At 35.9% G+C, this 20,345-nt stretch overlaps 1 protein-coding gene across 2 annotated transcripts in view; it reads left to right on the top strand.

Annotated features, from left to right (window-relative positions):
* The first annotated feature begins 3,392 nt into the window (after positions 1–3,392).
* Positions 3,393–20,345, top strand: part of LOC127635642 (PH and SEC7 domain-containing protein 3-like) — a 186,415-nt gene continuing 169,462 nt past the window's right edge. Inside the window, exon 1 of one of the 2 annotated variants that reach the window (XM_052115811.1) lies at positions 3,393–4,116. In XM_052115811.1, coding sequence (XP_051971771.1) covers positions 3,613–4,116 — 504 coding nt within the window. In that variant the 5' untranslated portion in view covers positions 3,393–3,612. Of the gene's footprint in view, positions 4,117–7,395; positions 7,506–20,345 lie in introns of those variants that run through there. The other variant, XM_052115812.1, reaches the window with a different exon arrangement.

The following is a 20,345-nucleotide window of genomic DNA, read 5'->3' as shown; positions in this document are numbered from 1 at the left end:
GGTTGGGAGTTACAATCGTTCTCAACCCACAGGAGCCGCTCGCTCCTGGAGGAAGGATTCTGGGTGGCCACACAATGGAGCATTCTCTCTAGACTTTGGTTAGCTTGCTCAGTCTGACCATTGGACTGGGGATGGAACTCAGACGATAAACTATCGAACACCCCAAGCTGCCTACAAAACTCCCCCCAGATGCGAGACACAAACTGAATGCCTCTGTCGGAGACCATGTCCAGTGGAATCCTATGGATACGAAAGACATGACCCACGACAGTGGTCACCATCTCACAAGCTGAGGGCAGCTCAACTAAATGGGCTGCCTTCGAGAACCTGTCGTCCACCGGCAAAATGATCGCATTGCTGCAGGACACAGGTAGACTGTCGCATAATAATACATGCCATAATAAAGTATTTGTTTTAACAATAATTTTCTTTATTTTACTTAAAAATAATAGCTAATTATATGCTTTGAAATTGAGAAACCAAATAGTTATACATGATAGCAATTGTTTCTCTCACTGCTCTCAATAACGCACAGAGAAGGCAATGCAAGGCAAGTTTATTTATATAGCATATTTCAAACACAATGGCAGTTCAAAGTGCTTTGCATAAAAAGGATTAAATAAAATTACGTGGAGGAGGGCGGGCCGGGATGTGATTCCGCACAGCCGGCCCCCAATCAGGCTAATCAGCCAAAGAGCGGGATAAGGCCGAGCCAGATGTGACAGTTAAACAGAGAAAGAGCCACATGCAGCTGCCATGTGTGTTTATATTTGTTCATTAAACATTATTTTGATGGTTCATCCAGTTCCAGCCTCCTCCTTTCCCATTTTAACCCTCTTACATTAGTGCTGAAGCCTGGGAAGGAGGATGGATGCACTTCCGTGGAGTCCTCACCACTGCCGTCTGCCCAAAGGAGCAGCCATCTGGGAACAGAGGAGTCACTGCCAGCTGCATGGATGCGGAGGAACAGCCACCGTTCTCGAGGGGAGGAGGGGCTCGCTGCTGGCCGCCTGGACGAGGACCAATTTTTTTTCTTTCTCTCCTCTCTCTCACTGTTGCTCCGCCTTGCCCTTTCCCTCTCCTCTTTTCCCTCCCCTTGTCTCCCTACCAGGTCTGTCGGCAGGTGTTGCCAGAAGGGCAACATCCCCCCCTCAGGAAGGGGACATGTACATCATGCGGGGGTTCCCCCGGCCTGAGGCAAAGGAGGTAGGAGTGTGCGCAGCAGGAGTGCGGGCTAGTGAGTCCACACGGCCGGCCCCCAGTTGGGCTAATCAGCCGAGGAGAGGGATAAGGCAGTTAGACAGAGAGAGAGAGCCACACGCAGCGGCCGTCGTCTCTCTGTGAGTATTTTGTGGTGAACTGTGTGATCCAGTATTACCAACACCGATATATTGCCTGAATCAGTATTTAGCCGAATATCATTCAGTATCTTTATGAGCGCCATATCTGTGCTATGATGCTGTCGGAAACCAGACTGGAAATTGTCCATGTAGAACAGGGGTGACCAACCCTGCTCCTGGAGAGCTAACTTCCTGCAGTGTTTAGCTCCAACACACCTGCCTGTCATTTTCAAGTAATCCTAAAGACCTTGATAAGCTGGTTCAGGTGTGTTTGATTAGGGTTGGATCTAAACTCTGCAGGAAGGTAGCTCTCCAGGAGCAGGGTTGGTCACCCCTGATGTAGACATTTGAGTTTAAGAATGTATTCAGCTGATTGAAAACAACCTTTTGAATGAGCTTGCCTTTGAAAGGATGATTTGAAATTGGTCAGTTTTAAGTGACTTCAGAAATGTGCTTGAGGAGTGAAGCATTTACTAGACAGTTAAACACATTTTTTAAAAATGATGTGGGGAGTGTCAAGACAGTAGGTCGATGTTTTAAGATGCTGTACTGTTTCTTTCAGGGTTTTGACATCAATTGCCTCAAAATCAGACATAGTAACTAATTTCTGAAGTTTTTGTGGTGGGTACAGTCTAACCTCGAGCTGATCGTCATTCTAATATCATTCTAATATCATAGCAAAAAGAGTGTGGGCGTTGTTTATGTTGCTGTTTATTATGTTGGAGAAGAAACTCTGTCTAGCTATGCCCAGTTCCATATTGAAAGCATGAATGCTGTCTTTGTAGATGTTACTGCAGTAAAATTGGACTTCAAGTTTTGTTTTCCTGCATTGTATTTTCATGTTTTGTACTGCTGTTGCGTTTCTCCATGATGTTTTACGCCTGCCAGTAATTTTCCTGACCTTTACAGGAGCAATGCCATCAATAGCATTATTAACTTTTGAGTTCAATTTATCAAGGAGAACATCGACACAGTCTGCGGATATACTTAAGAGTCATAGATATAACTTCATAAATTTCACGCTAGTATTCTCATTTATGTACATCTTTTTGACAGAGATGGATCTAATTTCAGTGTCAGGAGAAATCAACATATCAAAGAAAATACAAAAATGGTCAGATAGCACTATGTCTTTAATAAGAGTGGTTGAAATGACAATAATATTTTTTTTTATTATTTTATTAAAAAATATAGGGAAATATGTTGTTATGTTGTTATGTTGTCTATTAATAACAAAGTGTCTAAAACATTGATTGTTTCATAGAAAAGAGTGGTGATCTTTTATCAGTTTGTACGTCTTGTAGAAGGAAACAAACTGTGGTTGGTTTTTATCATGAGCTGTAATAAGCTGTCAGTAGATGATGCTAATGCACTATTTTAGTTTGTGATCTGCCGTTACAAAAGAAGACACTGCCTGATTCTGAGCAGCAGCCAGAACACGCTTCAAGTTCGTTAAACATTTTGCTGGTAGAAGTTTGGCTTCAATAAAATAAAGAAGGTTATTAGTTATAATCTGACCAAAACGTGATGTAGTGTTTGGTCGCACTACTGAAAAATGTAGTTAAGTTAGTAGCGCTGCTACTAGTAGTTAGCTACTATCCGACACTGCTAACTAATCATATCAAAATTATTTAGTTTTAAATAAAATACATTTGTCAATCTAAATATACACCAGAAATGCGAGGCAAAAAAACACGCATTTGGGAAGAGTTTTTAAGCTTGTCACAAAATAAAGTTTAATTGCCTTTTTGTTCATTATTTCCAAGCCTTATGTTCAGACAGCTGTGATGGGATGGACTAGTCATTAATCTGGGTTGACCCATACCACTGTGGCCCTGATGATCTTGGTACTTGTCCTTTCTGAAATGAGAGTTTCAGAGCTCCTCCCACACAGAGATTACCTCTTGAACAGGAAAGAGGAGATCATCATCACTGGTAGACTTCCTTCCTGTGGGTCTTGTTGCAGTCACCCTCCAGACCCCCACCAGCCCTCAGAAAGAACCTCTCATTCAGCACCATCGTCATTCACAAATGACCCATCTGTTCAAGGGGGCACAGTAGAATATTACAGTACTTGGAATAATTGTTTCCAGCAAATGATTTATAAAGTATTGATGATTCATTGGTGTAATATTGTATTACTTTGCCTTTCAAGAAAAAGAACCACAAATTGGAGGAATTTTTCAGCAGATGAGCTGAGCTTGGAAGTAGGGCAGCTGGTACAGACGTAGAATTCTCTGATTGGATTTGATGTCAAGGGAATTGTGAAGTCATGAATCAGGTGAGTGTTTCTGCTTCAGAGGGAAGCTGTTCTCCATCACTGTATCCCAAACTCACTTCGGCTGCAAATGTCGTCTTCCTCCATCCCGGAGCGGGGTCAGGCACAGACTTCAATTTTCCAGGGGCCAAACCTCCACTGAGTCCGAAGCCTTGCATCCTTCCACAAGCTCCTGTCGTTTCCACCTTAACCACTGGCAAACCGCAGCAGACGCACATCAGCTGGGTTCATAGTGCCAAGCAGAAAGAGGAAGCTGGAGCTCAGAGCAGAGCGAAACCCGACAGGAAATCCTTTCTGTTTGCTGTCACTGAGAGGACTTCAAAGTTGTATGGAGACTTATATACACCTGCACTGCTTCACAGGACCACACCTGCCATTGAGGCTGCTGCTGTAACATCACATCCTGATGAGGACGGTGGCAAAATTTCATCATTGACTGCAGAAACAAAGTGCGCCATGCTGCCATCAGCCCGGCTTACACCTTCAGTTCCTGTAAAGGTATATGTGCACCGACTATTGGGTTATTCTTTGTCAAATCATTCAAATTTCAGTAACTTTCCTGAAGGAAGATAATAATAAATGATGATGAAAGGCAAAATATGAAATACCATGGATCAATGCTATGTTTAGAAACAAGTTTCCTGTAGCTGAATTTGTAAATCATGGTGTTAACAACACCAAGCTTATGGATTTGATTTCTATTGAACACACAAACTGATGCAAGGTATACCTTTAATGCACTTTAAATGTATTGTTGGATAAAAGTGCATCTGATAAATGTATAAACGAAGATACAATATCTGATGTATGCAAATGCACATTGTATGAATACATAGGCTGAGTGATTTGTATGTGCTCAAACTGAACGCCTCATCATACAGTGCTCTGTTCTGGTCTGTTATATGCAGTGCCGGTTCTACCCCATTTGGCACCCTAGACGAGACCCTCCATCACCCAGCCCTGGTTATATGCTGAATGTGAACATTGACTCTGGTGGGATTTGGGCATGCTGGGTTATGTTTGTCTCTCCACCCAGATGGGCTGATTACAGCTGATATCTAAATCTCTCCCATACCTCATGCTAAATAGACTAGAACCAATTTCCATCTTCCTCTTTTACATGTTACTTGAAGAAATATTGGAATTTGGAAGAAATATATTCTTTTCAAATCTCATTTCCTTAAAATACAGATTAGCACATAGCTTGCAATGTTTAAAAACAAGTGTGTTGCGTGATTGAATGTGTTTGTGTACACAAAACATTTTAGTTGCTATTATTATAATTGAGTTAGTATTCTGGACAGATAATATGAATGCTGCTAGTGTTAATTTTGAGATGTATAATAAAGATGTCTGCTGTATGCTCTTGTTAGTTATCTATTAGAAATTAATAATAGAATTAATAACTACAACTACCATTATTATTGATACTGTTAGTTGTTGTAACATTCACATTTATGCTCTTGAAAGATACTTCTTACCAAATCGGCAAACATCACAGAAAAAACCCATTATGGAACTCCTCAGGAGAATCCTAACTCTAACAAATGAACTGAATTGGTTGTGTGTGGTAACAGTAACATAAAAGATACATAATTTAAAAAACAAATTAAACAAAAAATACACAAGATGGGGGAAAACAGGCGAAAACTTGATGCATATTGCCCTCAAATCTTTCCAAAACCTTCTGCAAGCTCCAATCTGATTGGCTGACTTCTATGTAATGTCTGTCAGAAAGAAGTTTTGTTTACAAGATAGATGGTGTGTCAAGTCAAGTGGACTGTTGGGTTGCACAAGCATCTATGAGAGTGCACACAGTACGTTGACAAAAGGGACTCCTGTACTTGTTGTTGACACACAAATAAAGGTTGCAAGATCAAGTGTAAGGCAGTCAGTATCAAATAAACAAGCCATCCTCTGTGTGAACTACTTTATATATTCTGTTTTGTTTGCAGAGATAAGCCTGTGAAAAAGTCAGTAATTAATGAGACAAATGGACCTTTTTGTTGCACATCGGTGTATTATTGTGGTATATAATTTATGCATTGTGGAATTCACAATAAATATACATGCCAGTCTGATCACCCTTTTCAGGGTAACTGGGCGGTTCTTATAAGCTACGTCTGACCCGAGAACGAGCAAAGTATTTCTTTTTTAACATCATTATAGTGTTTGGTGAATAAGAGAAGTACATTTCAATAAAGATATCTTTTCAAATAAATAATAAATAAATCAGTCATTTTCAATGTTTCTTCAACACTTAATGAGTAACATTGTGTAACTATAAAATTATTTTAATTGATAATATATAAATAATAAATGTTATTGTATATTAATACAAAATAATATTATTTAAACATAAATATATATTTAAATAAATAAATACATTCTAAATATAATAATATTCATATACTATATATATATACACAAGGTTGGGGAGTAACGGAACACATGTAAAATCCAAAATATAAGTAACTGTATTCCACTACAGTTACAGTTGAAATCATTGGTAATTAGAATATAGTTACATTCAAAAAGTATTTTGATTACTGAAGAGATTACTTTGCATTTTATTGTCATTTGTTTCATTTAATATTTAGTCCTTTCATATGAAAAACATTTATACATATAAATTATGCGATCCAAAGTGCATTTGAACAGTGGTGAAACACTTTCTTATGATGTGTTACATTCATACGAGCGGACAGAGAAGATTGAATTAAGTTTGGAGCAGAAAAGATAGAAATAAACCTTGTGTAAATTGTTAGCTTTACGCTAAGCTAAAATGCTATTCCTAGACATTTTACAAGCGTGTTACCTGACACGATCATATTTTTATCAAGAAAATTCACGTTGGATCATAATTTCTTTTTTATATTAAAATTATATTCTTGATAATCATTTTTGTATCGTTTTCCTGTAAAAATATCTACAAATCCTAGATCCAAATCCAATTTGATTGATCTTGTTTTAGAAACAACACTGCATAAGATATCTTTCAGTTTTTATTTTTAAGATGTATTTTGTCTTACTGTACTGGAGGAGTTTTTATAGTCAAAACAAGTGAAAAAAATCTACCAGTGCTGAAGAAGTAATCCAAAGTATTTAGAATATGTTACTGACCTTGAGTAATCTAACGGAATACATTACAAATTACATATTACAGCATGTATTCTGCAATTTGTAGTGGAATACATTTCAAAAGTAACTCTCCCAACCCTGTTTGTGTGTGTATATGTATGTGTATAATATATATATATATATTATATATATATATATATATATATATATATATATATATATATATTCATTTTCTAATGCATTACTAAATAATCATTATATCATATAATAATATTATCTCACCCCAGATGATTTTACATCTGGACTTAAAACAGTGTAGGGCCTATGCATGATTATGTCAAGAGATATGACGGTTCACACACACACACACACACACACACACACGCGTTTTTATAGCATTGTGGGGACTCTCCATAGACTTCCATGCATTTTATGGATTTTATACAGATCTAACGATTATTTCTATCCCCTAAACCTAACCCTCACAGAAACCTTTTTCACATTTAACATCTTACATTTTACAAAGAACATCGTTTAGTATGTTAAATAAGTCATTTCCCACAATGTAGGTGATCACTGCTTTACTATCATTATGGACACACACACACACACACACACACACACACACACACACACACACACACACACACACACACAGACAGGACTGTACCAACTGACACAAGACAGGGATATTATGAAAACACAACACAGAGACCGCCGCTGGGCTCCTATGAGCTGAATTAATTCTCAGCGATGCTCCACATCCACATTTAATTGATTATTTGTGATTTTACATCACTATATCGGTGAGTTTACTATTTGTTTTGTTGTTTTATTCAGTATTTTGCTGAATTTTCCCGTAACTCGATGCACGCGCTTTCACTTCTGCTCTATTCACTGTTAATGCGTCTCACATTCACTTTCAATCAAACACACTTTATAAGCGGTTATATCTGTGTCTGACACAACATTTATCAATTTAAACATATTCACTGTGTTTATGTGTGTGGAGCTTCAATGCTCGTTCACGTGAATAGAAGTGAAGCTAACAGCCTTTAGCACACGCGGAGATAAATGAGTGAAAACAGATGTATAAATGACAATAAAAGACCGATGATGATGATGATGACGATGAAGGGGGTTCACAGACTTTCACGGTTTTCTGCTCATATCTTCATATAGGTTGGAGCTTGAGCTTTGTGGAAACGCTGCTGTTTGTCAGCTAGCTATATGAAGGATGATTTGATATTAATATTAATCCGTGATGATGCATGCTGACTTGTGTTTGGCCGTAATGTATGTTATAATAGGGTTATAGGAGTGTTATAATGATGTATTAAACTCAGTAGAGCTACAGTAACAGTGCTAAGTGAGAGTTACCATATACTAACATCACCATTCAGCCTTTGTATTCATTGTCTGCTGATGTTTGATAAAACCAACCAATCAGCTCTTTGATTCATTGAGATTTAATCATGTAGTTGTAGCACTATTGTCTTTTTAGCCTATTTAATTAAATTTTTTTTTTAAACCTGTCAAAAAAGGTCTTGGTCATATTTTATTCCAAACTCAAGAAAGGAATAAGAAATTATATTTCGGGCCATTTAAGATATTTTGCACTGTGACATTTTTTATATGGCAGTTACACATATTTTAGCCCCCAATTTTCACTACCACAATGTGAAAAAAGCTGTTCAGTATGATATTCTGAAATCAAGCCGGAAATAATATGTAAATTGTAAAGGATTTATACATCATAGAAGTACTTCCTTGGTGTACTGCCTTATATATATATATATATATATATATATATATATATATATATATATATATATATATATATATATATTGGCTAATTGATTTGGGGTTAAACATAACCAGGACATTTTCTTGTTTTGTTTTGTGAGAATCACTCTGTTTTGTTTTTTTGCACTGATTGTTTGACACAGACATTTCTTGAAAGTGTTCTGAGATTAGATTCACACTTATGCCAATGCAACATGGTTTTAGCATATGATAAGGTACCACCATCACTTTTTGTCAGGGTCTGTAAGTAAGATATTGGGGAAGTGTTGCTGTGTCAGAGAAATTGTTGCTTTGTTGGACAATTTCCTTGCCAGTTGCTTGCTGTCTGGTCACATGTCCTGCATTTATTGACACGGTTATTTTTCAATTAGCAGATGCTTGTTTGGCCACAATCGACTGAATTGAGGTTTAATGTCTTACTCAAGGACACAATTGTGATAGAGGAACTCAATAACTCTCCAATTTATCAATACATCCAGGGTTTGAAATTACAACCTTTGGGTTACTATCCCTGATCTTTAAAGGTGCATCATTTGCATCATCAACTGTGCATCACAGTTTAATGTGCAGTGACAACTATAAGAATGACATTCATGCGTTTACCTCCCACCAAAAGTTTAGGTGGCACCCCTCCACATTGCAAGACACATATGTGACCAAAAATAGCACTATGCAATAGGGGTGTAAATCTGACGTTTCATCACGATACGATATTGTATCGATTCTCTTGGCCTATGATCCAATATTTGCAGATACTTTAAAGTATGCCGTGATACAATTCGATTCAGGGGCCTGTGATCTATATTCTGATATTATGTGCCTATTTTACACAATCAATGACATTCTTTTTTGCCCTCAAATGCAACCAAAATATAATGTAATTATTTTATTCAGGTCTCTGTTTCCACATTGGGACATCTACAACAAAATAAGGTACTTCAGATGTTGAAAAAAATTATACAGATAAATAATATAAAAAATAAAGTCACACACGTGATCATCACTCGTTTGATGACAGCTAATTTTTCAGTTTAGTCCAATTCAAAATACTTACATACCCATGACTTGTTTCCAACAATGCGTGCTATCCACGGTTTTCTTGGCTACAGCTTCCAAAGTTGTAATGAAAAATTCTGTTACAGTTAACTGGGAGAATTGTTAGTAAGGGTGTTGATGTGTAAAGTCTTATAACTGATACTGGAGCTGAGCAGGTGTTTCTCTTCCCCTGTTAGTGCTGTTTAGAATGTCGGTGTTTCATATGGTGGAACTTCTCCATGGTACTTAAAATAGAAAATTCTCGTGTGAAATTTAAATTGGTCGCATCTCACATGCGCAAAGTTATCGATGGAAGCCAGAATTAACCGCACATTTGAGCCGCTCTGCGTTTGTCACGAGAGCACACATTTTAAGGATGCGCTCGCACGGATACTGTCAATGGAGCTTGCATTTCGTGGGAAGCCCGGTTGACGTATGCGCATGCTGCACGGATAGCAGAGGTATCAAAGACCCCATGCAAATCTGTGTCCCACATGAAAATTCGATTTAGGGCTCATAAAGTCAAATGAATGTAATAAGGTTGCTTCATCGTCTGATGGAAATGCATACAGACGTGGCTGACATGAGAGTAATAGAAGAAAGGTACATGCGTTATATTGACAACATCAATTGTATCGTTGATAGATGGATCATTACACCCCTGCTGACTAAAAATGTCTCTTATCCTTTTTGTTATTTACAGTCAGTTGTTGATCAAAAACAACAAAAATTAAACATTTGTCTTTCTAATTGTACATAACATCTATTGGGTTTTAAAGCCACAATTTTTGCAGTTGACTACAATTTCTTCATACTTGAAATGCTTAAAATATAATGTAAACTTTTCCAAAAGGTGGGGAAGTAGTAGGGCTGGGTGATACAATTATATAGATATTTATTTGGGAAAATTATTTATATTGTAGATAAACTTTAAATTTTAGCCAATATTTAGCCGATGTTGCTAAACAAAGTTATACACACAACTACCTAACACAGTCATGAATTCAGCTGGTAAGAAAGTATTAGCAGGCTAGCTAGCTATCCAGCTAATATGATGTTGTTGTGGACTGAACAAGACAGCACTGACTATACAGCTATCGACTGAACACTCCGACATCAACACCATTGCTGTTTATGTACCATTTAGTTAAACGTTTTTTTCATGATACATATTGCTGTCACATGCAAGAAAGTGTTTCTTCTTCTTGTGATGTTTATTGGTGATTGCCAATCCAGCTTATGTGCATTGCTGCAACCGATTTAGCTGTTGTGTGAAGTGTCACAAGAAGGTCCTCCAGTGGAGGTCTTTAAATTTAATTTTAGTTTTTTTTAAAAGAACATAACCAAAAACTGAAACAAAGTGATTTTTAATTGTTCCAGAGTGAACCCATTATTTTTAAATGCTCGTAACCGGTTATAACTGGTTAATTTCCTCCTGATCATTTTTTCATGAAACCAAAGGGGGTTCACAGTATATTTTTGGAACTACACCACTTCATGTTGCTTGAAGAAATGAAACATGTGCTTTAATCCTGAAGGAAACTGCTGCATCACACATTTCTTTGCCTAATTCCCTGTTGTGGACGTCACATTTCCTGAATAAAGACCTGTAGAACTATGTGTAATTATTACATATACTGTACGTGCACAGTATTATTGTTAAAAATGACATTTATCAGTTGTTTCCAAGTTTGATATGATGCATTCATACAGATTTGATGCTTCTGGGTTTTGACTCAGAAGCAGATCTGTAATAAAAATTATGCTTAACTTTTAATTAACTGTATGCTTGTTATGATTTCTTCACTGATAAATCCACCGCACAGGAAAAAACTAATAGTTTATTTTAGCTTATTTTGGTGAGGTAAGTGGCTTACCTTTTATTTTTCAGACCAGTTTATTTATTCCTCTTGTGAGATCTGCCAACACCCCTTAGCGTAGAGTACTGTCATTTTAAAAATAACGTTATTAACCTTTCTTTTATTTTCTTTTAACCAGTAACCTTTTGGAAAGGAGGCTGCGAAAACCGAACCGAACTTAAAAACATTTATTTTTTAGTCTTTGTGTAGGAATACATCCTAAATAGAGTATACTTTAAAGCGGGGCTGGTTATTGATACATATTTCCTGATTTGATTCAACGTCGATTCACAAGTTCTTGTTTTGATTAGATTATGTTTTCAATTTGATTTGATATCGATTCATATAGCTAAATTTCGGTTAGGCCTATAAGTCCCTTTTGCTCACATATGAAACATTTATTTTCTAGCTAATGCTGTCAATTATACAGGGGACTAACTAGGTACTACATTATGATATTTTATTCGTTTTTCATCATATTGGTCACATTTTGTCTTTTTAAAAATGAGCAAATCCAGGTATTCAATCAATGATAAAATATTATATTTCATATATAATTTTTTGTTACATGTTTTTTGTTTAATTGCTTAATTTATACTATTTACAAGTAGGGATGGCATTTTTAGAGTAGCCGAGTAGTCGATCAGCTTCTGACTTTACTTAGCATTTTTTCCAGCATAAAAGTATATCCATATCCATTGGTTAGCATTAGGGTTGCAACTAACAATTATTTTGATAATCGATTAATCTAATGATTATTAGACCGATTATTCGACTATTCGGCAATTATTGCGATGATTAATCAATACCTATTAACCGATTATTCAGCTTGTGCCCCGACTTAAAAGTTGTATTAAACGTGCTTACTAACAATAAAGAAGACAAAATCATCTTTTAAAAATACCTCTAAATGACATTCACTGAATTAACAGAAACAAATAATTTTTATAAGTTTAATATAATAAGAAATTCACTGCAAATTTTTTTTTATTGTTATCAAGTTTTTTCTCTTGTTTTCCATTTAAAAATGTCTAAATATCCTTAAACCAAAATATATTTTCTTGAGAAGAAGATATTTAGACTTGCTTTAAGAGAATGAATCTTAAATATACAGTAAGTGTATTTTGTATATAAGTGTATTTTTTACTTGTTTATACTTCTGCGAGTGCAGTAAAGACAAAATATACTTATATTCAAGATCTATTCTCTAAACGCAAATATCTTATATGCTGCTGCTCAGGTGAATGCATCTTTTTTAAAGGGATTTTTAGATATTTTACAATATTTGTATTTTTTATATTATGTTCAACATTCTCAGAATGTTTTTTCTTCTGCAGTATAGCTGCAAAATTATATGCATGTTGTTTTAAAGGAGTTTTAGATATTTATATCGGAAAACAAGCCAAAACAAAATCAAATCATAAATGTATTTTGTTGCAGTGTATAGGGGGCGAAGACTACCCTCTTCCACCTTTTTGTTCACTTCAATCCATCTTTAACTCTCAAAAAACAAACTCTCTCTTATTACTAAAGCTGCTTATTGCCAATTTTCTTCATAATAAGAAATGCACAGTGACCTCTATATTATGATTCAATAAGTCGCGAGCCATCACGTTATAATCTAGCTGCATTAAGCGTGCACGCTCGAGGGATGAGCGGCCCCGTTACAGAGTTCATCAGCCGGGTGCAGTTTACATCTCTTCCCCTTAGATCGGGACATTCGCCCAACTCATAGAAGAGGCGCTGACCACACAGAGAAATGCCAGTTTAGGAGTTTGTAGTTATTTACATGACCTGCTTTCGAATTGTTTGAACATTAATAAAGCTATAATGCACTAAATATAACTGCATTAAAAATGTAAAGTCGGGTGTTTCCTGTAAAGACAATTGACAAACAAGTTTTTCTTCAGCAGAGTGGCAACTCCAGCTCCACTTATTCCACAAAGAGAGTGCTTCTGTATTTACTTATTTTGTGTTTTTGCATTATAATCCCTCATACGATTGCAATCTACATCACCTGAAGCTGTTTGGAAAGTTTAGAGTGCTTCTGGACTGTGGTCTGTGTAATTCTTCCTCTCAGTCAGGTGCGAGCTGCAGTGCTGCTCTCACGCGCCATCATTAGAGTTTGATTTGATCACACGTTACGCTAAATGAGATCAAATGACTATTCGACTATGAAAATTTTTGTCGCAAATGTTTTTTCTCCAATGTGGTCGATAACGTCGACTAATAGTTTCAACCCGAGCCGCACATCTAACTGCCATTCAATCTGCCGAAGTCACAGGTCCCGATTCCTTTGGCATACTCTCTGGTGAAAGGGGTGTGATGAGGCAAACTATTTGAAAAACATAAATTATTTGTTGCAATTCCATTTGCTGCTGGAGTTGCAGAAATGACATACTTCATCTTTAACCACAAAGCTTCAGCTAATCAATCATGTCTTTGTTAGAACAGCTGTAAGAAATGTGTTTTAATATCAGACTCAGCCCTTTTTTACAGTATTTAGTCGTGTATGGACGTTTGATGTTCCTGCAGTTATGTAAGTTGGCAGACATGTGTATCAGAGCTGTGGCTGGCTGTATGGGACTCAATCTTTGGCACTGTGTCTATTCTCTCCGCAGATGTTTCCACATCTGTATTGTATGAGTATTTAACTCAAGATATGTATTGGACTGATCACTGCAGCTTTGTGCTTTTTCTTTTGAAATGTGGCATGATTTTAACTGTGCAAACTTACAGCCAGGCAAAAGAATCACATTGAGTCTATAATGTCTGCATCTTCACATCTTCACATACTTAAACATGTTCTAGTCATGCTGAATTACAGTATGTGGCTGGAATCATGTTCTTATGTCCTCATGTTTGCAAGGCAGTTGCAATGTGCAGGTGATATAGTAAAAATAGATTGTTCACTGTCAAAATGGGAAAAGTCATATTATTTTTGGTCTACACAACAAATAGTATTTCACCTCTAAACTTGATTTCTTTGCTTTTGGTAAATGTAATTCTCTAAAATGTGCATTCTTCTAGATCCAATTATGTTGGGTGAACGTGAACCAATCAAGTATGTTCTACAATATTACATCATTACATTTGCTACAGCTAATAACTTAAGGGCGAAGCCATTTGCAGAGTTTGTTTCTGTGGTGTTTTGCAATGAAAATACAAACAATCATAGTATACTTGTTTAATTTGTATCAATAATGGTAAAAGTGCAATTGCTTGTAATTATTTTAGTGCATAACAAATGAACGTGCAGTTAGCAGCAAAAATACACTTCAAAATACAATATGGAGTTATAAACATAGGTTAGGGAGGAGCCTACTAATCTGATCCAATTGATCAATTATGCAAAAACATATATAAGCAGAGCTCACCTCTCTTCTGGCAACCCTCCACCTCCCCAACTCCACCTATTCTCATCATCCATTAGTTAATAAACAAGGGGCTGGGGGGCTCTCTCTCTCTCTCTCTCTCTCTCTCTCTCTCTCTCTCTCTCTCTCTCTCTCGTTCGAGCCCTCACTCTCCAAGGACAGCAAGCCAAACAGGTTTACCATTATCATAATATTTACATCTTCATCAAGCAAGGAGGTGAACTTGTGAAACATTTAAGAAGTAAAACTTCTTTTGATTTTGCTAATGATGGAAGACCCTTAATTATATTTATAATAATTTTTTTAGGGATGCACCGAAATTTAATTTCTGGGCCGACATGATAACCGATAAATCACAGCTCATTGTGGCTGATACTGATAACGATAACTAATATTTATAACATTTGTTTTTTTTACATTTTCAATCATTCAACCTGGAACTGCTAGATAAGTCTTTAAAAGCTCATTTTAAAATAGGTGTCATTTAAAAGCTTGGAATTTGGACTGGTGTTTAAGGTTTAACGGATGTAACGTGAACCATAAATGTGCCTATATTACATATATATGCTAATTTAAATAAGAAATAAATTACAATGCACTTGCATAAATTATGGTGTCCATTTACATAGGCTTGGTGTTTACGGTAATCCTGAAGACTTGCTCACATAGAGAGAATAATTAATTTCAAACAGCATTAATGCATTAAACCAAAATGAGGCGATAAACTGCATGTAACGAATATTAATCAAGAAAACACACAAAACAAACCCAAATCTTTTTATACATTAACTATTATTAGTGCCGGCAGTATTATTATTATTATTTCCTTTATTTTAACCAGGAGAATCACATTGAGATATTACTATCTCTTCTTCCAGAGAGACCTGGTCAAGACGGCGGCAACATAAAGTTTCACACACAAAAATCATAAGATAACAATGCCACATTTTACACAATTAAGAACTAAATAAATAAAAGCAGATCAAGAAAAACAATTACAAGTATCCTTTAAAACATTGTGCAGGAGACGTTTAAAAGTGGCCAGGGTTGGAAGTGCATCTAGATTAAGTACATTTTGCAGTTCATTCCAGGCACATGGAGCATAAAAAGAAAAAGCACCTTTACCAGATTCTGACAGTACCCTTGGGACATTTAGCCGAATGTGAGAGCCAGACCTAGTATGGTAACCGTTTGTGTAATAAGTTAAAAGATTTGATATATAGGAAGGTAATTTACCTAAAAGAGCTTTAGCAATAAATAAATACATATGTAGCTTTCTCCTTTGATGTAAGGATGACCAAGCTAGAGAATCATATAAAATACAATGATGCGTCCGTGACTCTGCACCTGAAACAAAGCGTAAAGCAGCGTGATACACAGAATCTAATTTTCTAAGTAGAGAAGTAGCTGCGTGCATATTTAAAAGATCACCATAATCAATAATAGATAAGAATGCACTCTCTACTATTTTCTTTCGGGCCTCATGTGGAAAACAATTTTTTAAACGATAAAGGAAACCTAATTTTGGCCTGAGCTTCTTCAGCAATCTATCAGTATGTATGTCAAATGCTAATCTTTCATCCATCCATATACCTAAGTATTTATAAGAACTAACTCTTTCTAGATGTGTACCATTTAAAGTTGTAATTGACATATCAGTTACCTTAGAGCGACCACGACTGAAGATCATGTATTTTGTCTTTTTTGAGTTTAAAACCAATTTTAACTGTGACAGTGAATGCTGCAATACTTGAAAAGCGTTCTGTAATTGCTTCATGGCTTGATTTAAAGAAGATGCTGTTGTATAGATAATTGTATCATCTGCATACAAATGTAATTTGGCTGAATCTATTCCATGATCTACATCATTAATAAAAATAGAAAATAAAAGAGGGGCTAAAACTGATCCTTGAGGGACCCCAATATTTACTTGAAGGAAAGGTGAGTTATAATTTTCCACGGATACACATTGAGTACGTTCTGAAAGGTAATTTTCAAACCAACTTAGAGCCGCTTCACTAAGGCCTATAGACCTGAGTCTCTGTAACAGTAATTTGTGATCTACAGAATCAAAAGCCTTTGATAAATCAACGAATAGCGCAGCACATGACTTTTTACGATCTAAAGAGGTTATGATATCGTTTGAGACGAACATAGCTGCAGTAATGGTGCTATGTCCTGTTCTAAAACCTGACTGATAGTCGTGAAGAATATTATTATCCGACAAAAAATGTTTTAATTGGTCATTTATCAGTGATTCAAAGACTTTCGTTAAACTGGCAATCTAGAAATAGGACGGTAATTATTTGGATCTAAGGGATCTCCGCCCTTTAGTAATGGAGTAACCATTGCTGATTTCCACATTTTTGGTATAACATTTGAGACGAGGCTTAAATTAAATATAGAGGCTATGGGCTCTGCTACGAGATCAGCTGACAATTTTAAAAAATAAGGCTCAATGTGATCAATTCCTGCCTTTTTCTTTGTATCTAATTTCGTTAAGGCATTGTGAACCTGTGTAATGTTTATGGGCACGAAATTAAAAAATTCTGATGGACTGTATTTAGTAGGTTCAGCTGTTAAAGTATTAACACCCATTTTAATAGCCTCAGAAGTGCAGCCAACTGAAATAAAATGATTATTAAAAGTATCTGCAATAACATCTCTGCCCTTAAAAAGATTCTGATTGACATTTAAATGATCGGGCAATTTAAATGACTGGTTTGGTGCTGAGGTAGACTTAACTAATTTCCAAAACTTTGTGGGATTATTAAAATTTTCGTTTATCGAAGACAGATAATAATCACGTTTTGCACTTTTGATTAATTTTGTGCATTTATTTCATAAAGTTCTATAGGAAATCCAGTCTAGAGAATTGTTTGATTTCTTAGCCTTAGCCCAAGCAGCATTCCTCTGTTTTATGGAGGTGGAAACAGTATCTTTAAACCAAGGGTTATCTTTACCACTTATCCTTAATCTTTTGATTGGAGTGTGTTTATCACAAATGAATAAGAAAATCGATTTAAAATAATCCCAGGCCAATGTAGCATCTGGTATACAAGAAACAACACCCAAATCACTATTGTAGAGATCGCGTAGGAAAGCTTGTTCGTTAAAATGCTTAAAAAATATTTTATAAATATAACGCGGTGGGTTTCTAATAATAATAATAATAATAATAATAATAATTAGTGCCGGCATTAGGGGCGATTCAAGGATTTCCATCTTACGGGGCTCAGCCCCAATGACACTATTATATTGCACATTTAATGTATTCTACTCTTTAGCATAGATTGTTTTTTATTTTATTTTTTACTGTGTTTACATCATTCAAGATAGCCGGCTAATATTTATTCAGAATATTGTCATTTTCTGTAATAAACACATTTATAAAGTTATTTAAAAAAACTAAAACTGTTTAAAGAACCATTCAAATAATATTTTTATTTATTAACAAATAAAAAAAGTGTATTGAAAATTAATAATATCACAACTACTTTAGATTTAGCTTGGCCGATCTTTAGTGGAATGAATTATCTCCAAATTATGTTTCTCTGTATGTCATTAAAGGCCAAAGTATATTTGGCATGATCGCTCCACGCACAGTATTCATGATGTAAATATATTCAGTCCCCAGGGCTGACCGCGTTCCGGACAGATTTTCTAGACTCGCGCACGTTGTCATCGTCTGTGCGTATTGCCGCCATTTGCACCGATCATTAACGCTACTAAAAGACTATCACAAAAAAGTTGTGGTGGGCATGCGTTAAACACGTTCGTAGTCTCTCATGGTCAGAATAGTATACTCATAAAGGCAACGTGGTTAACCAGACGCGAGACAATCCGGAACACGTAAAAATGAAGGATACCTGGGCCTTACCTCATGACTCGAGTCTTTTGAATTCATTCAAAAGAAAAAATCACTCCAAAAAGAGATTTTAATTTCAACAAAATAACCCTGGTAAAATAAAGATGTGTGTGTGTGTGTGTGTATATATATATATATATATATATATATATATATATATATATATATATATATATATATATACGATCAGCCACGACATTTAAACCACCTGGTAATATTGTGTAGGTCCCCTTCATGTTGCCAAAACAGTGCCAACCTGCATCTCAGAACTGCATTCTGAGATGATTTTGTTCTCACCACAGTTGTACAGAGCGGTTATCTGAGTTACTGTAGACTTTGTCAGTTCAAACCAGTCTGACCATTCTCTGTTGACCTCTCATCAATAAGGCATTTCTGCCCACAGAACTGCCGCTCACTGGATGTTTTTTTATTTTTGGCACCATTCTGAGTAAATTCTAGAGACTGGTGTGTGTGAAAATTCCAGGAGATCAGCAGTTACAGCAGTTAGGGATTTTCACACACAACAGTCTCTAGAATTTACTCAGAATGGTGCCAAAAACAAAAAAAATCCAGTGAGTTGCAGTTCTGCAGACGGAAACGACTTGTTGATGAGAGAGGTCAACAGAGAATGCCAGACAGGTTCAAAGTCTACAGTAACTCAGATAACCACTCTGTACAATTGTATTGAGAAGAAAATCATCGCAGATTGCTATTCTGAGATGCGGGTTGGCACTGTTTTGGTGGCACGAGGGGGACCTACACAATATTAGGCAAGAGGTTTTAATGTTGTGGCTGATCGATGTGTGTGTATGTATATATGTGTGTGTTTGTGTGTGTGTGTGTGTGTATATATATATATGTATATATGTGTGTGTGTGTGTGTCTGAAGACGTATGCTTAAATGTTTGAAATTAGTTTTGTAGACAAAAATATAATTGTGCCAACATATTAATTTATTTCATTATAAAACTAAAATGTAATAATAATAAAAAAAGTTGGACAGAGTAATAAGGAAATGCAGCCAATAATTGCCCAACATTGATGGGAACTCCTTTAATACTGTTTAAAAGTATCCCAGAGTAAAACAAGTTGGTTGAGAAAATTTCAAGAGTACATGTCTGCAAATTATAGGCAAAGTGTGACAACTTTGAAGATGCTAAAATATCAGTTTTGGTTTATTTGGGATTTTGTTTAGTCACAACATAATTCCCATATTTCCATTTATGTTATTCCATAGTTTTGATGACATTACTATTATTAAAAAATGTGAAGAAAGAAAAATTTTAATAAATAATTAGTAAGAGTGCTTTCACTCTGGCAGTTTAGTTCGAAACAGAGCACGGTTCACATGAAATATTTATAATGTGAAAGCTGTCATGTGGACCGGGGTGCGCACCGTGGTACCGAACCTGAGACTACCAGTAGGAGGTGGTCTGAGTTCTGTTGCAATGGAACGGGAATGTGAAAGCAATTCGGACTCAGGTGTGCACTCGTTCAGGAAGTAAAGTAACCTGTGCATGTGTTTTATCCGTTGACGACATCATTAATTTTGACAACAGATAGTTTTGATCCACACATTCCTGAAAGTCCCAAAAAAGTAATGACACCACAATGAAATACAAGTAAAATCAACACTATAAATTCTGTCTGTTTATCTATCTACCTATACACCTTATAAATACTATTATAGGTTAGAAATATAGG

Source organism: Xyrauchen texanus, chromosome 43 (assembly GCF_025860055.1).
Source record: "Xyrauchen texanus isolate HMW12.3.18 chromosome 43, RBS_HiC_50CHRs, whole genome shotgun sequence".
NCBI classification, from domain to species: domain Eukaryota; kingdom Metazoa; phylum Chordata; class Actinopteri; order Cypriniformes; family Catostomidae; genus Xyrauchen; species Xyrauchen texanus.
The sequence above is the reverse complement of the archived record's forward strand: the minus strand, read 5'-3'. Positions and strand labels throughout refer to the sequence as shown.